Below are 24533 nucleotides of genomic sequence, written 5' to 3'. Positions count from 1 at the left end.
GGTTTTTCAGCCTCCCTTTCACACACGCGCGCACACACACACACACACGATGTCTGAAGTGGTCAGCTGCAGGTGACAGCAGACAGAAGGACACTGGTGGTTTCTGACACTGGGGGGGTAAAGCCTATTCACTGTCACCAGTTGTGTCTTTCTGCCCATCAGTGGTCACATATTACACCAGGCTGCAACATCCAGCACAACAGAGTCTCCACGACCATGGCTATCACCGACTTTCTTGCAGCTTCAGACATCAATTCAGCTATCAATGCTTGTAAAGGTGAGGAAGCCATTTTTGGGGGGTCATATTGGGTTATATATTGAAATATTTGTTCTTGTCCCAGGAGGTGAGGCCTTTGGTTATGCATTTCACTGTAATTACATGATACTTCGGGGGAATAGGGATGCTAGTTGTTGCCTACTGTGCATCAATATTTTAATTTACTTGATCTAATCAAGTTTTATCTGTTGTTTCACTTTCAGCGAAGGATTCCTTTAGCCCAAAGATGTTTTTCAAAACTGTGGGTTTATCCAAGAAAAGTCCAACAGAGATCGAGCGGGTCTTTAAGATCTTGGACCAGGACAAAAGTGGCTACATAGAGCAGGATGAGTTACAGTTGAGTTTTATACAAATATCCCATGTATATGAATATGCACACCATCTCATGTATCAAGCTGTACTTCATCAAAATGTTTTCTGAGAACAGAAAAGGACGATACTTTCTGTACACTTGAGCTGCGGTATTGGGTTTCTATCAGATGCAGCACATTTATTTATTTATATATTTATTTTGTTGGATGTTAGGATGTTCTCTTACTGTGGTGTTACCTCCCCGTTCTCCATCAGACTGTTCCTGCAGAACTTTGCCAAAGGAGCCAGGCCCCTGACCGCAGCTGAGACCAGAGCTTTCCTCCTGGAGGGAGACTCAGATGGAGATGGGAAGATCGGCTGGGAAGGTAGGCAGGTCTGAGGGGCACTTATCTATAGGTGCTGCATTGTATTTTCTGTTTTGTTTGTTGCTATAGGCAACTGAAGTGCAGGTACAACAATCACCTCACACAATGTGTCACTGCCAGAATTACAGACTTCATTATGTTAGGTCTTTTTGTAGCTGTTGGAGATGGATGCAGGAAGATGCTGTTAGCAGAAGAATTTGTAGGAAAAGGACTTTATAATTCAGCTTTTCTTTCTCTTTTTCCAGAGTTTTCTGCACTGGTCAAGTCTTCATAAGGCCTGCACAGTCTCTTGATGATATGTTGTACGGTGATGATCTCAGGATGAACTTCTTTTTATAATGTTTAGCTACAATAGTTCAGATGGAAAATTATGTAATATAGTAATTCAAGTAAAACACAAATTAAATATTGCCTCTCTGCTATGTTTCTTTCCCTGCCAGAAGAGTTTATAAATAAATCTACTTTTCGCCGTCAAACATGAATGTGTTTTTTGTCTGCTTTTGCCTTGTCAAGATGAGCTGAAGTCTCTCTCATGTGTTTATGTTACATTGAGCACTTTAAGAGGTCCGGCCTCTCCAGGGGCTCAGGGGGCTTCAGTTTCTCCAGTTAACAACATGAGCAGCTTTCCGCTGTGAAAATGACACGTTTGTCATTCTGGCAACCTCAGCCTGACGACTTAGGTGGAAGAGTATGGTGTGAATTATGTTTACACTTACACAACATGTACTCAAGATCTAGCCTATTTTCTTTTAAATAATTGTGTAGGTGAAAATATCTTATTTGAAAGACTATTTTATTGTTTACTACCATAAAGCTTAGTAAATTAAGACACTTTGTGCCCAAATATCGCTCCAGCTGTGAGTCAAGTTATTCCATTTTGTCATCATCTCTTCACCATGAAAACTATGTTACAGATGTTACCATTTTTTAATAATAGACCATCTATAAATCTGAGTCTTTGAAATTAGTTTCTGAAATAAAAGTTTGTGTCTTCAGAGTCTCTAAAGCATAAGGCCACTCTTCCTCCACAAATATAATAAATATGAATACTATACTGACGTTAACTCTGTATTGACAACAAGAACATATCTGTCTATTGACTGTGTAGGTGAAACGGAAAATGTCACAATATATTTGTTCTTTTTAAAGATTAAATTAACTCAGTTTTTTAATTTGAAAGAGAATATTTTTGCGTTACATTTCGCTGCAGGGAAGTTGTTTGATTTGCTCTTGTAGTGGATGACATCAGGACAGTATTCACTGGCTTTTTGGCACTGTGGTCTTAGCCACTGTGTAGGCTTGAAATGTTTATTGGTGTGATTGCAGATGGGGGGGGGGGCAGAGTTTTGGCCCTGCCTGGTGCAGACTGTTGGATCAAAGGCAGCTCTGGCAGACAGAGATGGGGGGGTCTGAGAAAACAGTGATAGGGGGACTGGGTGTCTGGCAGAGCTTCAGCAGTGCTGGCCCGAGGAAGCCGAGGACTTGCAGTGACCCAGCAGAGGAGCTCGGGGACAGGATAGAGTTTCTGGGCCAGAACATTCACAGGACTTCTGTCAGTGCGGCACATTTATTTGCAACTTTCTCTCAGATGGCAAACCACTGCTCTGCTGGGAAGAAGAGGGTGACAGGAGAATATGGGTCACTTCTATTTCTGCTGCAGCGTGAGGGGGCAAACACCTATGAAAACTTTCAATTCTTATCAGGAAGTTGATATTTTAGTAAGCAAGTAATTTACTAACCCTAGATGGTTATTAAACCAGGGGAACATGAGGTTTTGATTTCTAAATATTCCACAAATTTGCAACAAAAGAGAATTTCAAATATAAACGTCAGAATATGATGGCGGAGCATCCCTCACTTTCTCGAATTACAGACGTTCATAGCCTTTCTTAATGGGTTTCATCTCTGCTGTGAGATATTTGTAATTTAAGCCTGATATTGAAGAAGGGCAGGAATAGTTACAGTATCTAGGGCCCAGTCGTTTGAGGTGAGAGACCTCATTTGACCACAGCAAATGTTAAAGGCCAAAGATTAGTTTTACAGAGCTTTTAAGAAGATTTGAAATGAAAAGGAAGCAGAGTGAAATTAAAAAAAAAAACAAATGCTGGCTGGGGAGAGAGCATACGTGTGAAACCACTAAAGTGGAGGGAGTGACCAATTAGACAACATACTTAAGCTGCACTTAAATTGAGAACTTATTCAATGTAAATAGGTGGAAACTGAGTGTTTTCAATATAGGCTTTATCAGAAATTTCACGCATACAGTAAAATGTAGGGGGGTATTTCAATATTAACTCATGTTAGTCACAGCATCATCTCAATACTGCCACCTGATGTATAATAGGCACACGACAACCTGCAGCCTCATTGGAGCAAACATGGGCATGGAAAGACCCCTGGACCAGTTACTTATTTCATTTCATTGTTTAGAGCAGTGTGAGAACCGCGCCTTACTACACCAAGGCACTCAAGTGTTAAGATGATGGTATGATATCAACTTTCAATGTTTCCTCAAATAGCATCTCAAATAGTTTCATTGCCTAAATGATCTGAATGGGTGTCAGAGGTCATAAAAAATAAGAAATAAAACCTGGTGGATGATCCTATGTAGGACTGCTATAAATTAAAGCACTTCACTGAATCCCTCCAGCCAAATCCCACCCCACCCTAGTGTGATGTACTGTTTATCTCATCATCTTGTGTTTGTTTTCATTATTCATGTCCCCCTTTTATTCATTCATACACCTTATGATAGAGATTTCATTCACATGAAAAAAAATGCATTAAACTTTGCAGAAAGAGCCCTTCAAAATGATGCACTGCTCCACTGCAACAGCAACTTCAGTGATACAGGGAAACGTGAACCCTATTTATTCTTTGAAATAATGAGAAAAGAGGTTGGAAATGTAGCTACAGGTCTATATTTTGTTTGTTTATACATATACTCTGCTTGAACTTTGATTTGTTTAGATGTGAGTAAAGCGCTAAGTTCAGCACGGCTGACACGGCTTTCTGCAGCTTCAGTTTATTTTCTGTTTGTATACTATCCCAGTTGGTCGAACGTCTCATGTCCACAAATGTTGAGCCAAATGCAAGAACTGCAATATATATTATATTATATTATATTATATTATATATGCATTCATTGGATAAATTCATGTTACAATCTGTGTAAAAATCTAAATATCTAAACACATAAACACATATATCTTAAAAAAGATTCGGTCACAATATCACTATCGCCTGTGACAATCAATCACAACAACTTGACACTTTTCTGACACTGGAATGCCAGCAAAGTCATTGCAGACATTTTACGCATGCCAATTATGCACAGGCTCGTTTTCACCAAAACTGTTCAGTTCAGAGGGCACGTGTGGGTCATTAATCACCACCGGTGATTATGGTATAGAAGTTCAGGTTATGCTTTGCTATAGGCTGCATACATCAGCAATACTTACACTGTGTTTTAGTCACCATTTTTTTATTGAGGAAATCTCTTGGAATAAATAAAATACGGACTCATTCGACAATACAAAATAAAAGAATGTATACAATATATTTTATCTGTCATCACAACTATGACAATAAAAATACAATTTAAAACTTAAAAACCATCAAAAACTATTCGAAACTTTATATTACTCATGAGAGAATTATTTCGTTCAATCTTTAAACTTCTGAAACCTGACCGACAGGAGAATAAGTTACTGTAATAACTTACACTATACATAGCAGCTTGATCTGTCTGATCATTCGTAATGATAACCATAGACAATATAAAGGTTTACCTCATTCTCCACTCCGTTGTGCTCTGCAGAGTTTAGCAGATCAAAACTACATGGTCACAGAGAACGTTTCACCCAAATCAGCAGCGTATATTATTAGCCCTATGCAATATCAGGCACTTTTGCATAGGCCTACACTTAGCCTACCATTTAAGCATCTTCATTTATGTAGATATAAATAGACCAGCTCTGTCTACTGGACACATTTTTCGACCAACTGCTTTGACTGCTTTGCACACAGTGTCTATTACATAGCCTATGCATCATATTTCGGGTGAGTGAAGGTATATAAGCTTGTGGGAGTCGCTGAGGGCTTCACTGCAGTGAGCAGATTCATCAGATTCATCAGAGCGAATCCACTCTAGTCTTAGAGGTAACCCAGAGGTGAGTTTCACTGAAGAGCTGCAGACCTTTAGTCAGGACCACTGCCTGACTCACAGAGTGTGTTTCAGGGCTTCAACTTCATGCAACGGGATATAAATCGAGGAAAGGGCTTCACAGGGCCAGATTCTGAACATCAGAAGCTCAGAGTTTGGCTTTGGACTAACTAAGGAATTAAATGGAAAAAATCTATTTGCCAACCAACCACAGCTGCAAAGGATATTTGATCTTTTGCCTTGGAGGGCTTGGTTTTGGGGAGAAAAAAAAAATTGGACTACTTTTTCTGATCATTTGTGCCTTGGAATACTCAAAGAGAGGAACTATGAAATGCATTGCATGGCATAATGAAGATTTCATGTAGCTTTGTAACTTTGAAAACTGATTTGAAGTGCTAGTGAAGAAACTTAACAGGGTTAGATGCAAAGTAAAACTGTTTCATCCTGTCTGATTTGCTGCAGCTGAACTGATGAAGTGATGACTTGTCCTCTGCTCTCCTCCCTCAGTTAAAAATGGCATTCGCCGGAGTTCTGAGTGACGCTGACATCACTGCAGCCCTTGCAGCTTGCCAAGGTAAACCCCTCACACCCGTCACCACATACGGTATTATAACTTGGGACATCAAAGTAGCTACACACACACAAAATCATGCACTTAAGCAAATCTGCTCTGCAAGAGAAGGACCTGGAGTTCTACATTACTCATTTGTAGCTGAGTGTCTTGCTGCAAAGTGAAGCTGCTGATGCAGTATCACCAGATAACAGTATAACCTGATCACAATAACAGTCATGCATTTAACACTGCAGGATAATCCTTTTAAGCACTTCTTGGATGCTGGGTCAGTGGTGCAGCAAGCATGCAGAATATGACTTTAATGTAATTTCTGTATGTCTCAGAGAGCATGTATCCTAATGTGTATCAGTATATCTGCTGTAAGAAAAGCACCTCTGCAAGGTTAAGCTAAAATGCAGACTGACAGTCAAAGCACAAATTGAAGATGAACAGAAACCAGCTGCTGCGCTCCTTTTATTGTAAAAGAAAGGAAAAGGAGTGCAGCTCTGTGTGTGCTCTTTGCACGGTGTCTGATACAATCCTCCCTCTGTCTCCTCTCAGCTGCCGACTCTTTCAAGCACAAGGATTTCTTTGCTAAGGTCGGCCTGGCAGCCAAGTCCGCCGATGACATCAAGAAGGCCTTCGCCATCATCGACCAGGACAAGAGTGGCTTCATTGAGGAGGAGGAGCTGAAGTAGGCATCCTCTCCTAGATTTCATCTCGAGCTCCTCGGGCTTCTTGTAGCACAGGGATAATCTTTCTTTGGCCCACAGTGACTTCACAATGATGTCAGTGCCTTAAAGCATCAGAGAATATTGGGCTACCAGGTGTTCTCCTCAGGAGTAACTCGATGCCTGCTCTCTCCTCTGGTGTCTCGTGTTGTAGGGTGTCATAGACAAGAGGAGGAATCAGAAGGAACGCAGCTTGAATTTTTGGTCCAAATCAAGTGCATTGTATTCGTTTGAAATGAGAAATCCCAAATGATCTAGAGCTAAAAGCAACAAGGATCCAGTGAATAATCCTTTAGGCTTTGGAGATAAATTGACACCTTTGAAACCAATAGATTCGGTGCAGAAAATGCATGTTGTTGAATGAATGTTATTTATTCAGCATTTCTCAATGATTGTCCTCTCCAGGCTGTTCCTGCAGAACTTCTCTGCCGGTGCCAGAGCTCTGACCGACGCTGAGACCAAGACTTTCCTCAAGGCCGGTGACTCTGATGGTGATGGCAAGATCGGAGTTGATGGTGAGAAAATGTCTCCTTTTAACACAAGATGAATCATATTTATTGGCTTCAAATGAATGTCAAACAGCCCCCCCCAAGATCTTGAAATAACACTGGAAATTCTCTCTGTCTTTGTCTCCCCGCAGAGTTCGCTGCCATGGTCAAGCATTAAATGAATGAAATGACCAACATCTTACTTCACAACTCTAAAGGAACAACTTGAGCCAAGACGTACTCCTCCACTCTTCTCCTCTTCCCTCTCACTCTCTCTCAAATCTCCACACCACTTTTATACACATGACCTTCCACCCCCGACCATAAACTACCTGCTCCCTCTCTCTCTCTCTCTCTCTCTGGCCCTGCTCACATCTTTGCTGTCCACATTGAATGTACCTGACTAAGTGTATAGCATGGTTGACTTGTGTCTTTTTCTCTCTCTCTCTCACTTCTGTCGTCGTTTTAGTCTGTGAGTTTTGCTTACTGTGAGATCAGTGATGATGCACTTTTATGGGAAACGGACGGACGATGGGAAAACAATAAAGGTTCTTTTTCAATAACTCAAGTCTGACCCTGGTCTTTAATACGCAGTTGCAATCAAAGAAAGCCGCAAAGAATAGCTTGCCTCACGAAAAATGCACCTCTTTACCTGCGAGCACAGATGACAGTGAAAGTAATACACTAACAGTTGAGGAATTGGTCTCAACATTTAATGCTTACGGTTCAGGTGAATTTTGCAGTAAATCTGACCTAAAGATAACAATACTATTTAGATCAATCCTAAAAATAAAAAAAAAATCCATCCTAAATGACCACAGCAGAGCAAATGAGACACATGCAAAACTGTTTCTTTTTGGAGGTTGCTGATGTCAAATTATGTTAAAAGTAAGTAATGCTAAGTGCCAAACATTTAGCTAAAGGCTGATAATGCTATTAATAATGTTACAGCACACAATATCAGTGTATTGATATTGAGCAAGGGTCAGTTTTATTGCTCACAAATTCAACTTTTCTGTCTGTAAGGGGAGAAATGTGTTTTCTCCTCTTCCAAAAGTTACATAATCACACTTTAAAAATGGCCTTTTACACTATCAACATCATCATCGTCATCTTGCTGTGGTGATGTGATGCTAGTATAAGATTTACCCTCTTAATCTAGACTCTGATGCGTAAGCACACTCGCACGCGCCCGACTCTTGCCCTACTTAATCCAGCTCTCATCCCCATACAGTGTGAGGTTAAGCTTCTTCCCGCGGTCATGCCCTGCGGTGATGGGTAGCAGCCACAAGATGGCACCTCTAATCTGTAAATGAGTCACAAGGGTTTCAGATGCCTGATGGTTTTACATTGCAAACTTGGAGAATTAGATGTTCATGTTGATTTGCTTCCTAAACTTCAGGCGAGTAAGGGTCTGAAATCAGAGGTTCCCCGCATGTGAAACTCTGAAGAATAATGAGATTTATTCCCTTGGTTCTCATTACAAAAAGACTCCCTCCCCTCTCTGCTAATGCTATTAGTGCTGACTGGATTCACCGGAGATGCTGCTGTGTCAGATGGTTGGAAAGGCTTCCCTCTGCAACAGACTCATCAGTTTAGAGTGGACAGTTGCCATGGTAACCAGGTGCAACACCAAAAAAACTCCACCCACGCCCCCCCCCCTCACCCTCACCTCACAGAAGGTCAGGTGTGTGTGTGTGTGTGTGGTCCTGAGCTCATATGTGTGTGACAGCATTTCCAGATGAAAACCATCATAACCCACAAAAGTCACGCAGCATCTAACCGTTGTTACAGCAGTGGCATAAATCAAACACTCACATATTATTAAAACTAAATATGTTGTCTTGGTAAAAGCTGTATACTTTGGAGTGACAGTTCTGCTTTTAGTTCACAATCCAGACTAATTTCCATAAAGTATTTCCTTTTTTTTTTTATAACTTCCTTTCCCTCTGAGGACACTGTGAGAAAATACTAATAGGATACCATTTAAGCTCTTTACAGAAAACAGAGGTCACTTTTACATTGTCTTCAGCTTAAGTAAAATTTATACCTAAGCCCTCTTTCAACCTGTTAAGCAGGCTTATAGGTAAATAAAATGCACCCCAGACAGACAGACAGTGAGGTTTTTGAGCTTGTAGCTCTGATATCAGTGCAACACATAATGTAAGATTACTGATGAGGATAACAATCCCCTGGTGAGTCATAAGATGATTTATGACCTGCTGCTCCCTATGGTCATCTGAATTTAGGAGATTATTCACTAAAACCAAAGACAGAAAGGGGACCTGATTAAATTTTAGATGTGTGTAAGCTCTTACATGCACCTGCAGAGAGAGAGGGAGAGAGAGAGAGAGAGGGGAAAGGGGAAGGGAGGGGAGAAAAGGCAATGTAACACGGGGGGGAAAGTTGATTGGACGAAACCTCACAGTTATGACAGCGAGGGAGAGAGAGAGAGCAGTGTGTAGCGGATATAAACAGCAAAGGTTAATTGGGCAGGTGAGCAGGTGAGGAACTCGAGAAGGAGGCGGCAGGCTGCGGGAAAATTTGATCCTCCAGCATCAGTCAGCGCATCCAGCCCTCTGTGTATATATAAGACTGAGCCAGCTGTCAGCTGCCACCACAAAGCCTTATCTGCTGCTGCTGCTGCTGCTGCTGCTGCTGCTGCTGCTGCTGCTGCTGCTGCTGCTGCTGCTGTTTTGGACCTGGACGGAGAGGAACCCGAGCCAACAGCGGTGAGTCCCACAGCTGTATGGGGGAAACTCTCAGTGCAGGTGTTGGCCAGGTGTGCTGCCTACCTGCCTGGGTGACAGAGCCTGTAGCCTACACTCCACTTTTTTCACTGTTGCAGGGAGTTTACTCAAGTTTTAGAAATGTTTAGCTGTGTGTGAAATTCTTTGTTAGCCTACAAACAAGTATTTTTACCATCAAATCCTCTAAGGAGTGAAGTGACAAGATGTGTTTTTAAACTGTTAGGTCAATAATACGATTTGTTTTTAGCTCACCAAATATTCACTACTCTAAACTAGATGATGAAAATAACATAAAAAAACAATATATGTACAAACACAAGATAATATTGGGACTGTGCTAAAATTACTTTACTTTACTACAGAAAGTTGTTTGTTTTTAATTTATGCTCAAATAACTGTCAGTTTTTGTTTTTTTTATTTACTCTGCTGTGAAAATATTTAGTTGTTGAAGTTCATCAGCACCAATGTGACTTGGCCCAGCTGACTCATTCTGTAAGAGGCCTGAACAGCTCAAACTTAAGGGAGAGTCCAAGGAAATAATAATAATAATAATAATAATAATAATAATAATAATAATAATAATAATAATAATAATAACACTGCTGGGGGGGGGGGGGGGGGGCTCTTGCTGCTTTTTTATCAGATAAAATGTAAAATTGCCCCTCTGCTATCACACCCTGCTCCCCAGTGATTTTTGTGCAGTCCCTAAATGCCAATTATTTTGTACAGCCCAACCAAGCCGATTAAGGGCAGCAAATACTCTCAGTAATTAAGAGGCCACCAGGGGCAATCGCATCAGGAGCACAATTAATCAAGAATGAATCATAACATAATTAATTATGAATTTATAAGATAGAATACATGAAAACCACAAGTATAACTCTAAATCTTTTTTTTTTCCTCAAGCATATTTGCCAAACAATCACTGCTGGAGTTTTGATGGGATCATAATATTAACCTAGATACATCGGCAAATGCGAAAAAGTTAATCCAGCACGACACGGAAATAGACTGAGTTCAATCAAAAAGCCTGAAGTAGGTGAAGAAAAGGTGTTTGACAGAGAGAGAGAGAGAGAGAGAGAGAGAGAGTGTATGTGTGAATAATTTACTGAGCTGTCCTTTTACACTGCAGGACCAACATGTCGCTCACCTCCATCCTTTCAGCTGAGGCCATTGAAAATGCTGTCAAGGACTGTCAAGGTAGTATTTCATCACAGTCACACGCACACACACACACACACACACACACACACTGGACCAATCCCTGCTTTGGCAATACTTGAAACTACTCATTATCAAATTAAATGCCAGCACGCTGTCCACCGCTCAGCAGATTATGCAAAGTACATGACTCCTCTATCTGCCACTTCAACGTGATGATAATACTTTCACAGGATCAAAAGCTGTAATTAACTCAGTTAATTCACACGTAATTTTGATCAATCAATCCTGATCTGCAGTTGGTAAATTGAACTCAGAACTCACACGGAAAGGTGCATAATCTTCTCTACAGCTGCATTGTTTTCATTATTATACAGTGTCCTCTCCTCTAAAGTCATATCCAGCTTTGAATAAAGGGCGATGAAACCTGAATTTGGAAAGGTTTTTAATCACGGTGGCCTGTGTCTGCCGGCCTTAAAAGATAAAATCAGGGGTTGAAAATCTGCCACCTGGACAGCGGCCACATGATGTTTTAATCTCCACATCAGCTCCCAACCTGGTGGACCTCAGCTCTAACCCCACTCTTCCTGTTCCTGTTCCTTTTTTTTTTTCTCGTTATGTTCATTACGTGTTAATGTGTTTTCAGCTCCGGACTCATTCTGCTACAAGAAGTTCTTCCAGCTGTGTGGCCTGTCCTCAAAGACGCCCAAGGAGGTCAAAGATGTCTTCCAGATCCTCGACGAGGACAACAGCGGCTTCATCGAGGAGTCTGAGCTCAAGTGTGTGACACTTCCCTCACCTGCAAGCTTTTGGTCCTTTCCCTACATATACAGTAATATGCTTAGTGATGCTATTGCTGTAATTCTTATTACCTCCAGTCACAGGAAACACCCAAAATAGCTCATTCTTGCTTAAAAACTACTTTAAAAGTTGTTTTCAAATAGAATAGTTTTCAGTATAATTCACCTCTGTATAACAAGAGCTGTGGGTTGAACTATGTGTTATGTATTTTTAAATGCATCTCTGCATGTGTCAGTGAAAAGTCAACTCAAAAACTACCTGTATGTGTGTGTATGTGTGTGTGTGTGTGTGTGTCCAGGTACTTCTTGCAGCGGTTCATCCCCGGGGCGCGGACACTGACTGAGGCAGAAACCAAGAGCTTCATCTCAGCAGCTGATGATGACAGTGACGGCAGAATTGGAGCAGAGGGTCAGTGTCTGATTTCTCTCGATCGTATTTTTAAAACTCCTGATGTAAGAAGAAATTATCTCAGTGGTTGGATTAAATCTCAGTGGCTCAGTGCATCTTAAAGCACTTTTAGCCCCCTGTGAAAATGCATTGTTGCCATTGTACGTTATTAGACAGACTATCTAAATTCATTCAGTGCCAACTACCAGTCTTTTGCTAAATGGAATATATTAGCTTTCAAAGATCTGGGATCATACAGTGAAGATTTTTTCTTTACCTTTACCTTTATATATTGAGTGCTATTGAAACGCACTGCCTCAGGCTTCTTTACTTACAGTAAATAGGGGACTGACTGTAAGAATAACAAGCAGAGGTTGACAAAATATTTGTAGTGACAAGCAATGCAATTGATAGAAGCAACACAACAGTGCAATAATTTAAGCATTTTACTCCAGAGGGATGTTTAAAGGCTCCTTTGAGCTCAGACTTAAAATCATGAAAATGTTTCTTTGGTGCAGAAAGTGCTTGAAGTTATGTTGGTGCCTTCGGGGTCTTTGTTTAACCAAGTTGCTTCAGGTTCGTCAGTGCAGGAACCACATGCCTAGACACTAGAAGTCATGACCTCCATGCTTATCCCAGTTTTGCACATCTTCCAGCTACTAGTAATATCTAAGCTCAGCTGTATTACATAAAAGGATCAAGTGTTTGGACAAAAAGATGATTTCTGTCTGTTGCTTTGTCTAGTGGCTCGATCAAAGGTCAATTAAAGGTCCCAGTGTCTATCATACACTCACAGATTCTGCATAAGGTTGTTGTTATTTTGGAGAAGAGCCATTTCAACATGCTTCTTTTTTCTCTAGAATTCCAGACAATGGTCCTGTCCTGAGTTTTGCAGATGAAGATATCTCAAGTCGTCAGGTCCTCAGTCTCCTCCCCAACTCCGGAGTCAAATGATCCCAGCTTCCATCCCCAAGTCCTTTTCTACCAAATTCTGTGTGCATTAATTGTTTTTGAATGACCTTTTGTCCATTTAAAAACAACAGACTTTTAATTTGTCTTTCCACTGTGATGGTCCATGTTTTCTTGTCTGTGCATGTCCCACCTCTGACAATGAATGAGATAAATAAACATGTGGAAGCATACATTGCCTCTTTATGCCTGCCCCTTGTTATTCGTGCATCCTCACCAATGAAATTAAGTGAAATTCATAATGCAATATTTGATTCTTATTTGAAAATAGAGCAGTTTCATATCATGGTACATATAATATTCTAATATGAATTTCAAATACGAAGACATAAATTAATCATTTACACCAAGATGACTTTTAGAGACAAACTGCAGCCTAAAGTTGTTGACATGCAGCTCAGGAATACACAGTACTGTGCATACATTTCAGGCATATTTAATAAATAATGACACCAATAGTTGTTATTGATCAATTAACTTAATACAGAGTGCAGTAAACAGAAAAAAACCTAAATTAAATCAATATTTGCTGTGTACAGAGTGAATTTGGGACCGATCAGATAACTCCCTGATGGTGTTGCAAGATGAATAAGAACATAAAAGTGTGTGTAGTGTATAAGTGTATTATTCATAGCTCATAAACTTAAATATTCTCAATTATGGAATTTGATTTAGGTGTTAGTTTAGTTAGGGTTTTCAAGGTTTCGATTTTTTTTATAAAAAAAGATATAAAGTGGAGTGATTTGAAAGTAAATGTGAGGTATAACTTAAGCAAAGAGCTGAACATGGAGATTTAAGTTACAATTGTCTTTCCAATATTATATACATAGTATATAATACAATTCAAATAGAGAGTGTCACTGGGTGTTTCACTAGGTTTGTTAACAAACTCCACCAAACCAAACAGCACAGTGTGCCAGCATTATCTCCATTGTGCAATGTAGAGCTGCAGGTCGATGTAACCAAAGATGTAAACAAAGTGAAATTGAAACCAAAAAACTGTTTAGTTAAGTGAAGATGAAAACGTATTGAAAAATGTGTCCTTTAATACAACAGACGTTACCAACAGTTCTTAACACTCTCCTTTTCCTTGTGGGGACTAGGAACCTTTATTTGGTTAGAAGCTGCTTCTACCCGAACAGATGCGTTTGTGACACCGCGCTGTCAAAAGCAGGAAGTTAAGAATGTAAAGTATAATGCGGCGTCTCCTCTCATTGATCTCATTTCCTCATTTTTTATTTTTATTTACGCTGTCTACAACCACAAGCACCTGAAAGCGTTGTGTGTATTCTCCGAAAGGTGAGTGTTACCGTCGTGTTATTCCGTTACCGTCTCGGGTTTCCTCCCCGCCTGGACCTCAGCAATCACAACTCTACTGCTAGCAGAGCCAGCTAGCCCGCTAGCTGCTCTGACTGACTTGACTTCACATCGGCTGGTTGTTGACTTGGTAACCGTTAATGTAAAGTATTTGAGCTCGTTAACTCACGGGTCTTTTTTAATTCAAATTATCATTCACATAAACAGCCGGTGTGTGAAGACATCGAGGTGCTCTAGTTCAGCTCGTGGAGACTTTACCGGTTAAACGACAGCGGGAATCTCTGCTAAATTTAGTTACCATATGTGGACACAGTGACAGTGACAAAATATGAAACAAGGGGGGGAATCAACAATTAATCAACTACTATAATAAAGTAAAAACAACCGCACTGAGCTTTTTCCTCCACTGAATTTATCCAGCGCTTCTTAACTTACTTTCAAGTTAAGATTTTAGCGTTTTACTCAAAACCTTAATAATATTAAAAGGTAATTAAGTAAGGTAAGTAGTTGGACCGACATTAATAAATCCTACATTAACCACTTTTCAGAATGAGTACTTTTGCTTTTGATATCAAAGTATATTTTACTGCTAAAACTTAAATTCATGTGCAAGATACTGATCCACCATATCAGCAGAACTGTGCATCCTTAGTATAAATACCTTATGCACCTCCAGCTTTGACCTTCTGCACATCAACTATACTCAGTGTGTGTCCACCCATCAGTTACTCATTAGTTAATTATTTTTATCTCTAGATTTTACATGCTTCAGTATGTGATGTACCTTTCTTCATTCTGCAGGAACACGGCATGCTAACCAAACTGTCTTTGGAGCAAAGGAGGTCCAGACACAAGTTACACTAATGCTGATGATCAGGTAAAGATGACATTGATGTAACCTGGAGGAAATCTGGTGATGTTTCAGCTTTTATCTCGTCATCAACTTTCTCTTTGTGTCTGTTACAGTCCCAGAATGGCCTCAGGAATGCAAGAGAAACAGTACACACCATCTCTGCTTAGTTTTTTCATTTATAACCCCACATTTGGACCACGGGAAGGAGAGGTGAGCTTGACTCCCAGAGGAAGAGTTGTTATGCACGTGTTTTACACCTGAACGACACAAGTAACACAACTTCCTTTTTTTAACTTAATAGTCATTAAGAAAACCTTTTTATTTGGTCATTGCATTGCTAATGCAAAGAGTCTTTTTTTTAGGAAGAGAAGAAGATTTTGTTTTACCACCCCAGTGAGGTCGAGAAGAATGAGAAGATCCGAAATGTGGGCCTCTGTGAAGCCATTGTACAGTTCACCAGGTAAGAGATCTTAATACTGTACTTTAAACAGAGAGCATGGTGGCACTTTTAGCTGATTGTCTCGCTTTGAGTGTGTCTCCTTGCTTTTCACAGTCATGTCTTTTTGTCTTGCAGGACCTTCTGTCCGACAAAGCCAGCTAAATCCCTGCACACACAGAAGAACCGGCAGTTTTTCTTCGAGCCTGAGGACAGTTTCTGGATAGTCATGGTATCTTAAAGGCTTACATGTACATTAGTGGTTCAGCATTTACTGTTTGTCTAGACTTTGTTGACTGTCTTTGGAATGTAATTTAGTTTTACCTCGCTAATCCCTTTTTATTTGCTATTCCTCAGGTGGTTCGAAACCCAATGATCGAGAAACCAAACAAAGATGGTAAACCTCCCACAATAGAATATCAGGAAGAGGAAATACTTGTGAGTCCCGAGAGATACTCCCGGATGTCTTCATGTCATTTTCTTAAAATATTGGCAGTTTTACATTCTACTTACCATTCCCTCTTGTCTCTGTAGGATACTGTTTATGGCGCTGTCGTAAGACAATGCTACAGCATGTACAAGGTCAGTTCAAGTATGTTTTAGATAATATTAGCTGTTATGCTTTTATGCAGCTTTTCTCTTTTGCATATGTAAAGTGTATAATGTTTTTTTTTTTCTTATTCTAAAAGCCACTAACCACCATACCTCAAACTACCAATTTATTTATAATGCAAGAAGAATTGTTTTGTTATAATAATTATTGTCTTTACGCTGTAGCTCTTCAATGGCACGTTCGGCAGAGCAATGGAAGCAGGTGGAGTGGAGCTGCTCACTCAGAAGCTTGAAAAATTCTTCTACAGGGTAAACATCTGTCCACTTCTTACTTTGTTGCTAGGTGGATATGTATATTGACCCTGCTTTGACGACATGATTAATTTTAATACAATAATGCACAGACAGTTATTTATAAAAGTCAGTCAAGCCTGAAGTAAGTGTTTTCACAAGGTTTGGCCTCTTGACATAGATTTACTGTTGTTGTTTCTTTGTAAATGCTCATGTTACTCTTAACAAAATTTTGAAAATGTTTGCAGTCACGCCTGTTTTCTCAATAATAATCTCTCTACATCAGCTGTCTTCACCTCATGCTACTGTCGACTTGCTGGAACAATGCAGCTATAAAGCAAAACACAAAGTATAAAAAATTCATTTCTAATTAGGGAATACCCTTCTTAAGTTAACACAGGCTTCCCTCTCCACCATGTAACTCAAAGACAGAGAGAAAGAGAGAGGCTGTGGTGTGCGTATCAGAGGTTGAATGTCAGTGCTTCTCTGCCCCAGGATGATGCAAGTGTCTGTGCAGAGGGCCAATCACAGAGTTTCTTATTCTGCTTTCTTTATTGCACTGTAAGGAGGCACTTGTAGACGTGTAAACTAACCCCCTTTCTTCTTACCTTCTCCTGTGTCTTGTCATTTTGTCATGTGTCTGTGTGTGTGTCTGTGTGTGTGTTCATTCTGGGGTTTCCAGTATCTGCAGACTCTCCACTTGCAGTCCTGTGACCTTCTGGATGTATTTGGAGGCATCAGCTTCTTCCCACTGGACAAGATGACTTACCTGAAGATCCAGTCCTTCGTCAACAGAGTGGAGGAGAGCCTCAGCCTGATCAAATACACAGCCTTCCTGTATAACGACCAGCTTATCTGGTAGGGACTGAGTGCTTGTTGAAAATTTGTTCTAAACTGTGTGTGACTGTTCCTGACATCCACCATCTGTAAGGGTTCATGGTTCCCACAAACTTATACAAAAATCAAAGCACCAGCATCTGCAAACACATCATGGCATGCTGGGTAAACAGAGGTGGCTTTAAACACAATGTCTAATCCTCTTTGCGGTTTATGTGCTCCCTGACATGTCACTTGCCTTTAATTGCGCTGTGAGCCATCCGGTTCTGAGTATAAGCACAGGGGGATTACGTGATTGCTAATGAAATGGCTTGAGAGCAGTGTGATCTTTCAATGTGAACTGTGAGTAGACAAACAGAGAAGCTGTTTAATTATTGTCCAAATTAAGCAGCTGCAATGTGTGCTTTCATGCTCAACCATGGCTGAACTGTAATTACAGCCAGGGGACACTTTGATTTAACATCTTAACTGATGATGCAGAGCACAGGTTGCAGTACGTTGAAAAATATACGGGTCACACTTTTTAGATTTGCATATATTTTTTTTCTCAGTCTGGTGTGAAGGTTAGGAGGTGTAAAGGTTTTGGTTTTATCTGCAGGAGCGGACTGGAACAAGATGACATGAGGATCCTGTACAAGTACCTGACCACCTCGCTGTTCCCCAGACACTCTGAACCCGAGGTGAGGAGATGGGAGTGCACAACGGACAGATAAAATGAATAGCTCAGGGAAGTGTGGGAGACAAATTGAGGACATTATGAAAGCAACAAAGGAGCAAGGAGTTTTTATGTAGAATGTTTTGTGCTGCTAATGCTGCAAATGCTCAGCTTCTCCCCTCTCGTCATCTCATAGAATTTTATATTTACAGCACTTACATATAGTTTAATCGTTGATGATAATTGACCAAACATAGATGAAAATATTTGATGTTGGTTTCAACCCTTGATCATGAACTCGAACTTGAACATCACATTGATTAAATACAGTAAGAGAATGTAATGCAATCTAATGTAAAGGGTTTATTACATTAATGATACAGACAGACTGTACAAGACAGTTGACCTGAATATGAGCCATAAATAGTACTTTCACATTTTCCCTTCTCTTATTATCTTTTCTCCTGTTAGTTGGCTGGCAGGGACTCTCCTCTGAGGCCAGAGGTTGCAGGGAATTTGTTGCACTATGGAAGGTAAGTCACTATATGTATGTACCCACTTCCTCTGCACAGAGTAGGATCGAATTGAGACTAAAATTTGGATTTTGTTGTTGTTGCTGTGTTGCACCAATAGAGCAAGCTTTATACTTGAGTAATGAGCTTTGCTTGTTGTCAACCAAATTAGATAAGGCGGGAACCCCCTGGGATAATGGTGCATTCAGTTTGAACTGGGAACTAGGAATTTCCAAGAGTACAGTCAGAAATATAATTTTAATTTAATAATAACCGGAAGGCCAGGCTAAAGTCTGAAGAGCCTCACCAAACCCAACTCAAGATCCAAGGTGGCTGCTCTGTGCGTCAGGAAAAGTGAAAACTGTAGTATTGTACTGTTTATTAGCACTTCTGTCTTATCTGTGTTTCATCAGTCATACGCACAGTACTGTCCAGATACGGTGTTTGTACGCAGAAGATACCACATAATGTGTTGTTATCAACTGGTATTGCTAACAGTAACAACAACAAGCTTCCAGTATGTTGTGCTGCAACACAGTCAGCTCAGGCGCGACGACATTCCCAGCTCTGACATCCGAGGTAAATGGAACGCGGCATAATACTTCGTGGTCAAGCAACAGAGCAGAGGGTCGAGTATTACTGTAGCCTCGGGGGAAAAAATCCACTTTCTCTTCAGTCCTGGTGTGCATATGTAACTAGAGAAAGTTTGCTCAGGAATTTACTGTCTGGAAGAACTTGTGTCTGTATGCTGCTTGATGTAACCAGTGTCCAAAGGTAAAGTGGGGCTGCTGCAATAGTCCAAGTCTCACTCCTGGTGACATACGATAGGATAGGATTTTACGGCTGTAACTGGATGACACACTAGAATATAAAGACTACTTGACGAAGGCCAGAAAAGTCATTATACTGCGATAAAGTGAAATATAAAAGATTACAGCTGCACTTGGAGATCCATGCAGGCATAGCTGCACATAGAGGAGGCATATTTAACACACAGACATGCCTTTGCACCCATTGCAAGTAGTTAGACTTAATATTAAATGGCATCCATGACCTCCAGTGCATTAACAGCACAACAGTGAATTCCTTGTTCAGTTTGTGATCTTATCATTTGAATCAGTCATGAAGGACTGAAGCTTGAACAACCTCTAAATTAATTTTAGAACTGAGGAAATGAATTAGTCTTTTCCATGATTAAACTAGAATTACCTCCTCGCAGTTGTATGCCTCTGCCAATCTGTCCAATTGCAGTTAATTAGGCAGGATATGTCCTAAGTGGTAATAATGCCAAGATAGAGAATTGGGGCAAATAGGGTTTAACTGTCACTAACATTGACTGAATATCAAGTTATTAGAATTCATCATGAGGGGAACATGAATTAAGTGATTAGCAAATTTCATGGAAGCGCATCCAGTAGTTGCCAAGACCTTTCACTCTGAACCACAAATATGAACTTCATGGTGGCGCTAGAAGTCAGTGGGATTCATCCTCTGAGGACCATGAATGTATGTACAAAATCTTATGGTTTATCTATCCAATAACTGTTGAGAAATTTCATTTTAGATTAAAGTGGTGAACCGACCAACTAACATTAAACAGAATACTGAGAACTTTAACCACTCCCCAGAGGATGAGCCCTTCCTGTTTTGGACGTCGCTTTCCGCCTTCGGGCCAAAATGACAACTTCTTCCACAGGATAGCTCATGAAACTGTAGATTCACATGAAATGTTCTGAGTGCATTCATGTTCCCAAGAGGAAAAAGTCCTGATTTTTAATCAGCCTTTTGGGGTCCCAGTGAACCGTTGGGGTCTGTCAGATAACTGTTGTGACTTTCACATCCATTATCTGAATAATTATTCAGCTAAGCACTTCTCTGTTCTCTCCAGGTTTTTGACAGGACCTACCAATCTTAAAGATCCAGAGGCCAAATTCCGATTTCCAAAAATATTTGTCAGCACAGGGGACGGCTATGAGGAGCTGCACCTGATTGTTTATAAGGTATGATTGAGTAAATATGTTCTACTATTTCATCCACAGACTCAATCTCTTGATTCATTCATACGCATACGGGAATATTTTAATGTATTAAACCAGGGGGGAGATTGTTATTCATTTTTAGGATGATTCTCATAATCTGTGACTGGAGGCTTTGTTTATGAACAGTAGATTTAGGATGAACTATTCCACTGCTCTATCAAATGATATGGATTTTTGGGATTAAACAGCGGAGTTTTAAAATGATGAAGTACGTGCCATGATGCTCATCATCACGTTAATGTAATTTCTAACCTGTGTGACCTTGATTCTGCATTTAACCTGCACTGATCTGCTCTTCTCCAGGCGATGAGCGCTGCTGCTTGTTTTATGATCAGTGGTAAGTGTGCACCCACATACTTTTATGATGAAATTAGCTTTCTTTTCCCTTTTTCCAGGTGATTTTTTTTTTTTCATTCTGTTTTATTATTTTGTTTTATGTAGTATTTTCCTGCTCATAGGAAGCTAAAATATTACATTTTTCTCAACTCTTGTCCTACAATCCTTCTCTCCTCCATCTCTTTCCAGCCTCTGTGGAACTGACGCGGGAGTTCTGTGAACAGCTGGACAGCTTGGTGGGCCCTCAGCTTACCTTGCTGGCGTCTGATATATGCGAACAGTTCACCATTAACCGCAGGATATCAGGGTCAGTTGAGAATCCACCTCTATCGTAATCTATAACTCACATCCCTGTGAAGGCGGCGTGTTCTTGTCTTAGTCACTTCTACCTGGTGATGCTACGATTGGGTCAGCATCACTTTATAACACAGAGAAAGATTTAAAGTCCTGCTCCAAATAACAGGAGCATCATAATGACCGTGCAGTATGAGAGTATGAGTGCAGTATCCCCACATTTAAAGAGCTGGAACAAGAAATTATTGTCATTTCAATAACTTACTAATTGGTTATTTAATTGTCAATTGTTAAAAAAGTGTCAGAAAGAATCTAATGCGTTTAAAAGAAGGTAATGATTGGGTTCCTCAGGCAGGTCATTCAAGAGCTTTACTTTTAACTCTGTAGGTAGGACCAACCTGCAGGTTCTTGTCTTTTTGCCTTAGTAGAAAGTTTAGTGCTGTTATGTCCTTGGTGATTACAGGAGCCATGTTGTTTGTCATCAGCTTGCATTCAGTCCTTTTGTATTAACTCCTCCTGGCTGGCAGTGAAAGACGAGAGTCTGATACCATTGGGTATCGTCATGGCACTACTTAGGGGTAACTCAAGCAGTGTAGCTTTAAAGATTGGCATCCTGGCCTGCTCTCCTTTAACCCCAACACTTCGCTTCAGATACGCCCTGGCCTGTAATGTAAGACTGGACTCCCTGGCCAGGACGATTTGATGGGCTCCTTTTTAATCACTCTAGTGAAGAATCCACTGAATAAATAATGCTGTCCTAAAATCCTCAGCTGGCATCCATATCTGTGTCCTGATTCGGCCTGATGGAACTGTAAATAATTAGATACAACATAGATAAAAATCAGTTGTACAGCCCATTTGAATACACACAGCCACACTTCCAGAGATGCAATTACAGCACTGTTACTTTAACAAGTGTGCTCACAGCTCACCATAGGTTGGGTGGACAGTGGAGTAATTGAAATGCAGGACTTGCTTCTTGGTGGATGTGATCATCCAAAGTGATTTGGCTTACTGTATCATTTATTAGTAATGTGTGTTTACAGAATGGTCTGAACTTTCTAACCTTAGATCGTAGTTGGTCTCTCACTGATTTATACAGGGGCCGCGGCTCCAGCTTAAGTGTTAAAACACAGTGGAAAGAAGTGGCGTTCATCCAGATGTGTCAAAATTGTGCTTGTAACTTCTTCTCCTGCGTTATGTGACATGAGAGATGAGAACAGCTCCTCACAGACCCAATTAATGTCACCTTAACAATGAAGTGGGATCCTTGAAAAAGATGCATCACCTTTATTCTGCAAAGACAGTGGTTTTCACAAGCACTGGGTAAAATAATGAAAATATTATGTAATCCTAATAGTGAGTGAAGATGTTTTACTTATTTATGCTTTCTTTTTGTTTCATTGTTTGTTTGTTTTATCTCTTCTTCCTTATTGTGTCTGCTCAGGCCAGAGAAGGAGCCCCAGTTCAAGTTCATCTACTTCAACCACATGAACCTGGCGGAGAAGAGCACCATCCACATGAGGAAGACTGCCAGTGTTTGCCTCACCTCTGTCCATCCTGACCTCATGAAGATCCTGGGAGACATCAACTGTGACTTTGCCAGGTACAGCAGAGAACATTGGCTTGGTAAAACTGCAGCTGTAGTAATCTTTACCAAATCCCTCCAGATATTTGTGAAAGAGTTTTTCTAGTGGCTGGCCACAGATCAGCTTTGGGGGCAATGCTGACCTTCACAGCAGAAACCAAAGAGTAGATATAATTGGTTAGTTTTAGTTAAGGAAATTTCCTCTTATGTCAATGTTAGTAGATAGTACGCCAGCACACGGCCATTAAAACTATCTTCAGCTCTGAACAGCAGCTGTAGAGTATTTTCACATTTCGCACACCCAAGAAAATGTGTAAAACCGCAAACTCAGATATTTTGCCCTGGATATCAGCACAACTTTGTCATTTTCATACATAGTGTGATGCTCCTGGGAACTTTGTAAACTTACTAGCTTGTGAAGTAGTCATGAGACTCTAGTCATGCGAACATCCCATTTTCAGTGTGTGGGACTTACGCTGGCATCAACATTCCCAGTATCAATATCAGTTCCTGTTTTGGTGCAGCTGGTGTGTAGATGCTGCTCGTCATCCATCTTGTCAGCACATTCAAAACTTGCTTACCGTGCTATTTATGTAATTGAATATTGAATTTAAGGTAATTACATGTAGGTCTCTTTATGTGTTTTTAAAGACATATTGCAGACTGCATAGGTAAATACTTATATAATAATCGTAGTTAGCTAAATACAATTCTGTCTGTCTCTCAGGGTCGACGAAGATGAAGAAATCATCGTAAAAGCAATGACAGACTACTGGGTAGTCGGCAAGAAGTCAGACCAGAGAGAACTGTATGTGATCCTGAATCAGAAGAACGCCAATCTGATTGAAGTAAACGGTATGTCTCCACCACCTGGCAAAGAGTGAATCTGTGTCATTACCACCACAATAGACAATCTGCCTTTGATGCTTAATCTCCACTTCACCCTTAATGCCCTTTTATCTTTTCTCTTCCACAGAGGAGGTTAAGAGGCTTTGTGCAACGCAGTTCAACAACATATTCTTCTTGGACTGATGGCGCCGAGAGACTGTTTCACCACACTAAAGACTGTCAGTGTTGCAGGGTATCATGACAGCATCAGCGTAATGCAATAATTGCATTGTAAAATAAAAAAAATATAATAAAAAGCTATCTCACTAAGTTTTTTTTAACCTACAAAATTGTAATTTCCTCTTGTAATTATGTGTAAAAATCCAGATTTTTACTGTACATTTTCTTTTCTTTTCTTTGTACATACTTGTAGGATTTTGTTTATTTTTGTTTGTTTATTTGATTTCTTTCAAATTACGATTTGTTCATGCATTTTTTTTAATGAAGGCATCGTGACAAAATTAAGTTAAAAACTGACATGCACAGAACAGTTTACTCCAGGTTCCTTTGATGATCAGTGATAGTTTTAAAATAAGATGTCATCATGTCAAAAGTGTTGTGGTTTGTAAACAACTACGCTAACTTTAAATAAATTAAGAATTAATTTTACTCTGTAAGAAATGTCTTTTTTTCATTTTAATGTATTTTTAGTTTAGATGCATAACAATGAATAAAGGTTGTTGACAATTTACCTAATAACATCAGTTGGAACACTTTTTCTCATCACGAAAATGAAAATAAATGCTGATTAAGGCACTGAACTTTTACATCTATCATATGGTAAGATCAACCTCTTATGCCCCAGGCCAAAGACAGTTTATTTGAATCAGAATTGCATCTTAATCCATAATAACTAGGTATCCCTTCTGCCAAGACAGGCTAAAGTACAGGGAAAAAAGAATCAAAAACATGAGATCAGATTTAATCTGGCAGCAATACTGTCTCTTTAATAGGAAAAATAAATGGCAAAATTAAA

The 24533-nt window shown here is 40.0% G+C and overlaps 4 protein-coding genes across 4 annotated transcripts; all 4 read left to right on the top strand.

Annotated features, from left to right (window-relative positions):
• Positions 1–216: 216 nt before the first annotated feature.
• On the top strand, positions 217–1264 carry LOC111219774 (parvalbumin, thymic-like). Its single transcript, XM_022742557.1, has 4 exons — positions 217–277; positions 481–613; positions 845–954; positions 1200–1264. The coding sequence occupies exons 1-4, from the start codon at positions 217–219 to the stop codon at positions 1226–1228; spliced, it is 333 nt and encodes a 110-aa protein (XP_022598278.1). The 3' UTR covers positions 1229–1264.
• A 3810-nt stretch (positions 1265–5074) lies between these two features.
• Positions 5075–7433, top strand: LOC111219738 (parvalbumin alpha). Its single transcript, XM_022742501.1, has 5 exons — positions 5075–5126; positions 5627–5693; positions 6234–6366; positions 6809–6918; positions 7044–7433. Exons 2-5 carry the CDS (start codon positions 5633–5635, stop codon positions 7067–7069), a joined length of 330 nt encoding a protein of 109 aa, XP_022598222.1. The 5' UTR covers positions 5075–5126; positions 5627–5632; the 3' UTR covers positions 7070–7433.
• Positions 7434–9587: 2154 nt separating this feature from the next.
• LOC111219789 (parvalbumin, thymic CPV3-like) lies at positions 9588–13121 on the top strand. The gene is made up of 5 exons (XM_022742578.1): positions 9588–9623; positions 10774–10841; positions 11449–11581; positions 11902–12011; positions 12851–13121. The coding sequence occupies exons 2-5, from the start codon at positions 10781–10783 to the stop codon at positions 12874–12876; spliced, it is 330 nt and encodes a 109-aa protein (XP_022598299.1). The 5' UTR covers positions 9588–9623; positions 10774–10780; the 3' UTR covers positions 12877–13121.
• Positions 13122–14121: 1000 nt separating this feature from the next.
• On the top strand, positions 14122–24166 carry LOC111219788 (vacuolar fusion protein CCZ1 homolog). The gene is made up of 17 exons (XM_022742577.1): positions 14122–14258; positions 15078–15153; positions 15243–15339; positions 15492–15589; positions 15704–15797; positions 15923–16003; positions 16100–16147; positions 16343–16426; positions 17091–17266; positions 17844–17925; positions 18372–18433; positions 20301–20412; positions 20755–20788; positions 20977–21094; positions 22529–22687; positions 23397–23524; positions 23646–24166. The coding sequence occupies exons 2-17, from the start codon at positions 15140–15142 to the stop codon at positions 23699–23701; spliced, it is 1443 nt and encodes a 480-aa protein (XP_022598298.1). The 5' UTR covers positions 14122–14258; positions 15078–15139; the 3' UTR covers positions 23702–24166.
• Positions 24167–24533: the final 367 nt, after the last annotated feature.

The sequence above is a fragment of the Seriola dumerili genome, unplaced genomic scaffold, assembly GCF_002260705.1.
Source record: "Seriola dumerili isolate Sdu_G_001 unplaced genomic scaffold, Sdu_1.0 BDQW01000068.1, whole genome shotgun sequence".
Taxonomy (NCBI): domain Eukaryota; kingdom Metazoa; phylum Chordata; class Actinopteri; order Carangiformes; family Carangidae; genus Seriola; species Seriola dumerili.
Note: the sequence above shows the minus strand (reverse complement) of the source record. Positions and strands in the feature narration are given on the sequence as shown.

Coding starts and splice junctions, on each gene's coding strand:
- LOC111219738 (XM_022742501.1), top strand. CDS start 5,633: ATGGCATTCGCCGGAGTTCTGAGTGACGCTGACATCACTGCAGCCCTT. Junction 6,367..6,808: donor ATTGAGGAGGAGGAGCTGAA/GTAGGCATCCTC, acceptor TGTCCTCTCCAG/GCTGTTCCTGCAGAACTTCT. Junction 6,919..7,043: donor TGGCAAGATCGGAGTTGATG/GTGAGAAAATGT, acceptor GTCTCCCCGCAG/AGTTCGCTGCCATGGTCAAG.
- LOC111219789 (XM_022742578.1), top strand. CDS start 10,781: ATGTCGCTCACCTCCATCCTTTCAGCTGAGGCCATTGAAAATGCTGTC. Junction 11,582..11,901: donor ATCGAGGAGTCTGAGCTCAA/GTGTGTGACACT, acceptor GTGTGTGTCCAG/GTACTTCTTGCAGCGGTTCA. Junction 12,012..12,850: donor CGGCAGAATTGGAGCAGAGG/GTCAGTGTCTGA, acceptor TTTTTTCTCTAG/AATTCCAGACAATGGTCCTG.
- LOC111219788 (XM_022742577.1), top strand. Junction 15,340..15,491: donor TTGGACCACGGGAAGGAGAG/GTGAGCTTGACT, acceptor TCTTTTTTTTAG/GAAGAGAAGAAGATTTTGTT. Junction 21,095..22,528: donor ATTAACCGCAGGATATCAGG/GTCAGTTGAGAA, acceptor GTGTCTGCTCAG/GCCAGAGAAGGAGCCCCAGT.
- LOC111219774 (XM_022742557.1), top strand. CDS start 217: ATGGCTATCACCGACTTTCTTGCAGCTTCAGACATCAATTCAGCTATC. Junction 614..844: donor ATAGAGCAGGATGAGTTACA/GTTGAGTTTTAT, acceptor GTTCTCCATCAG/ACTGTTCCTGCAGAACTTTG. Junction 955..1,199: donor TGGGAAGATCGGCTGGGAAG/GTAGGCAGGTCT, acceptor CTCTTTTTCCAG/AGTTTTCTGCACTGGTCAAG.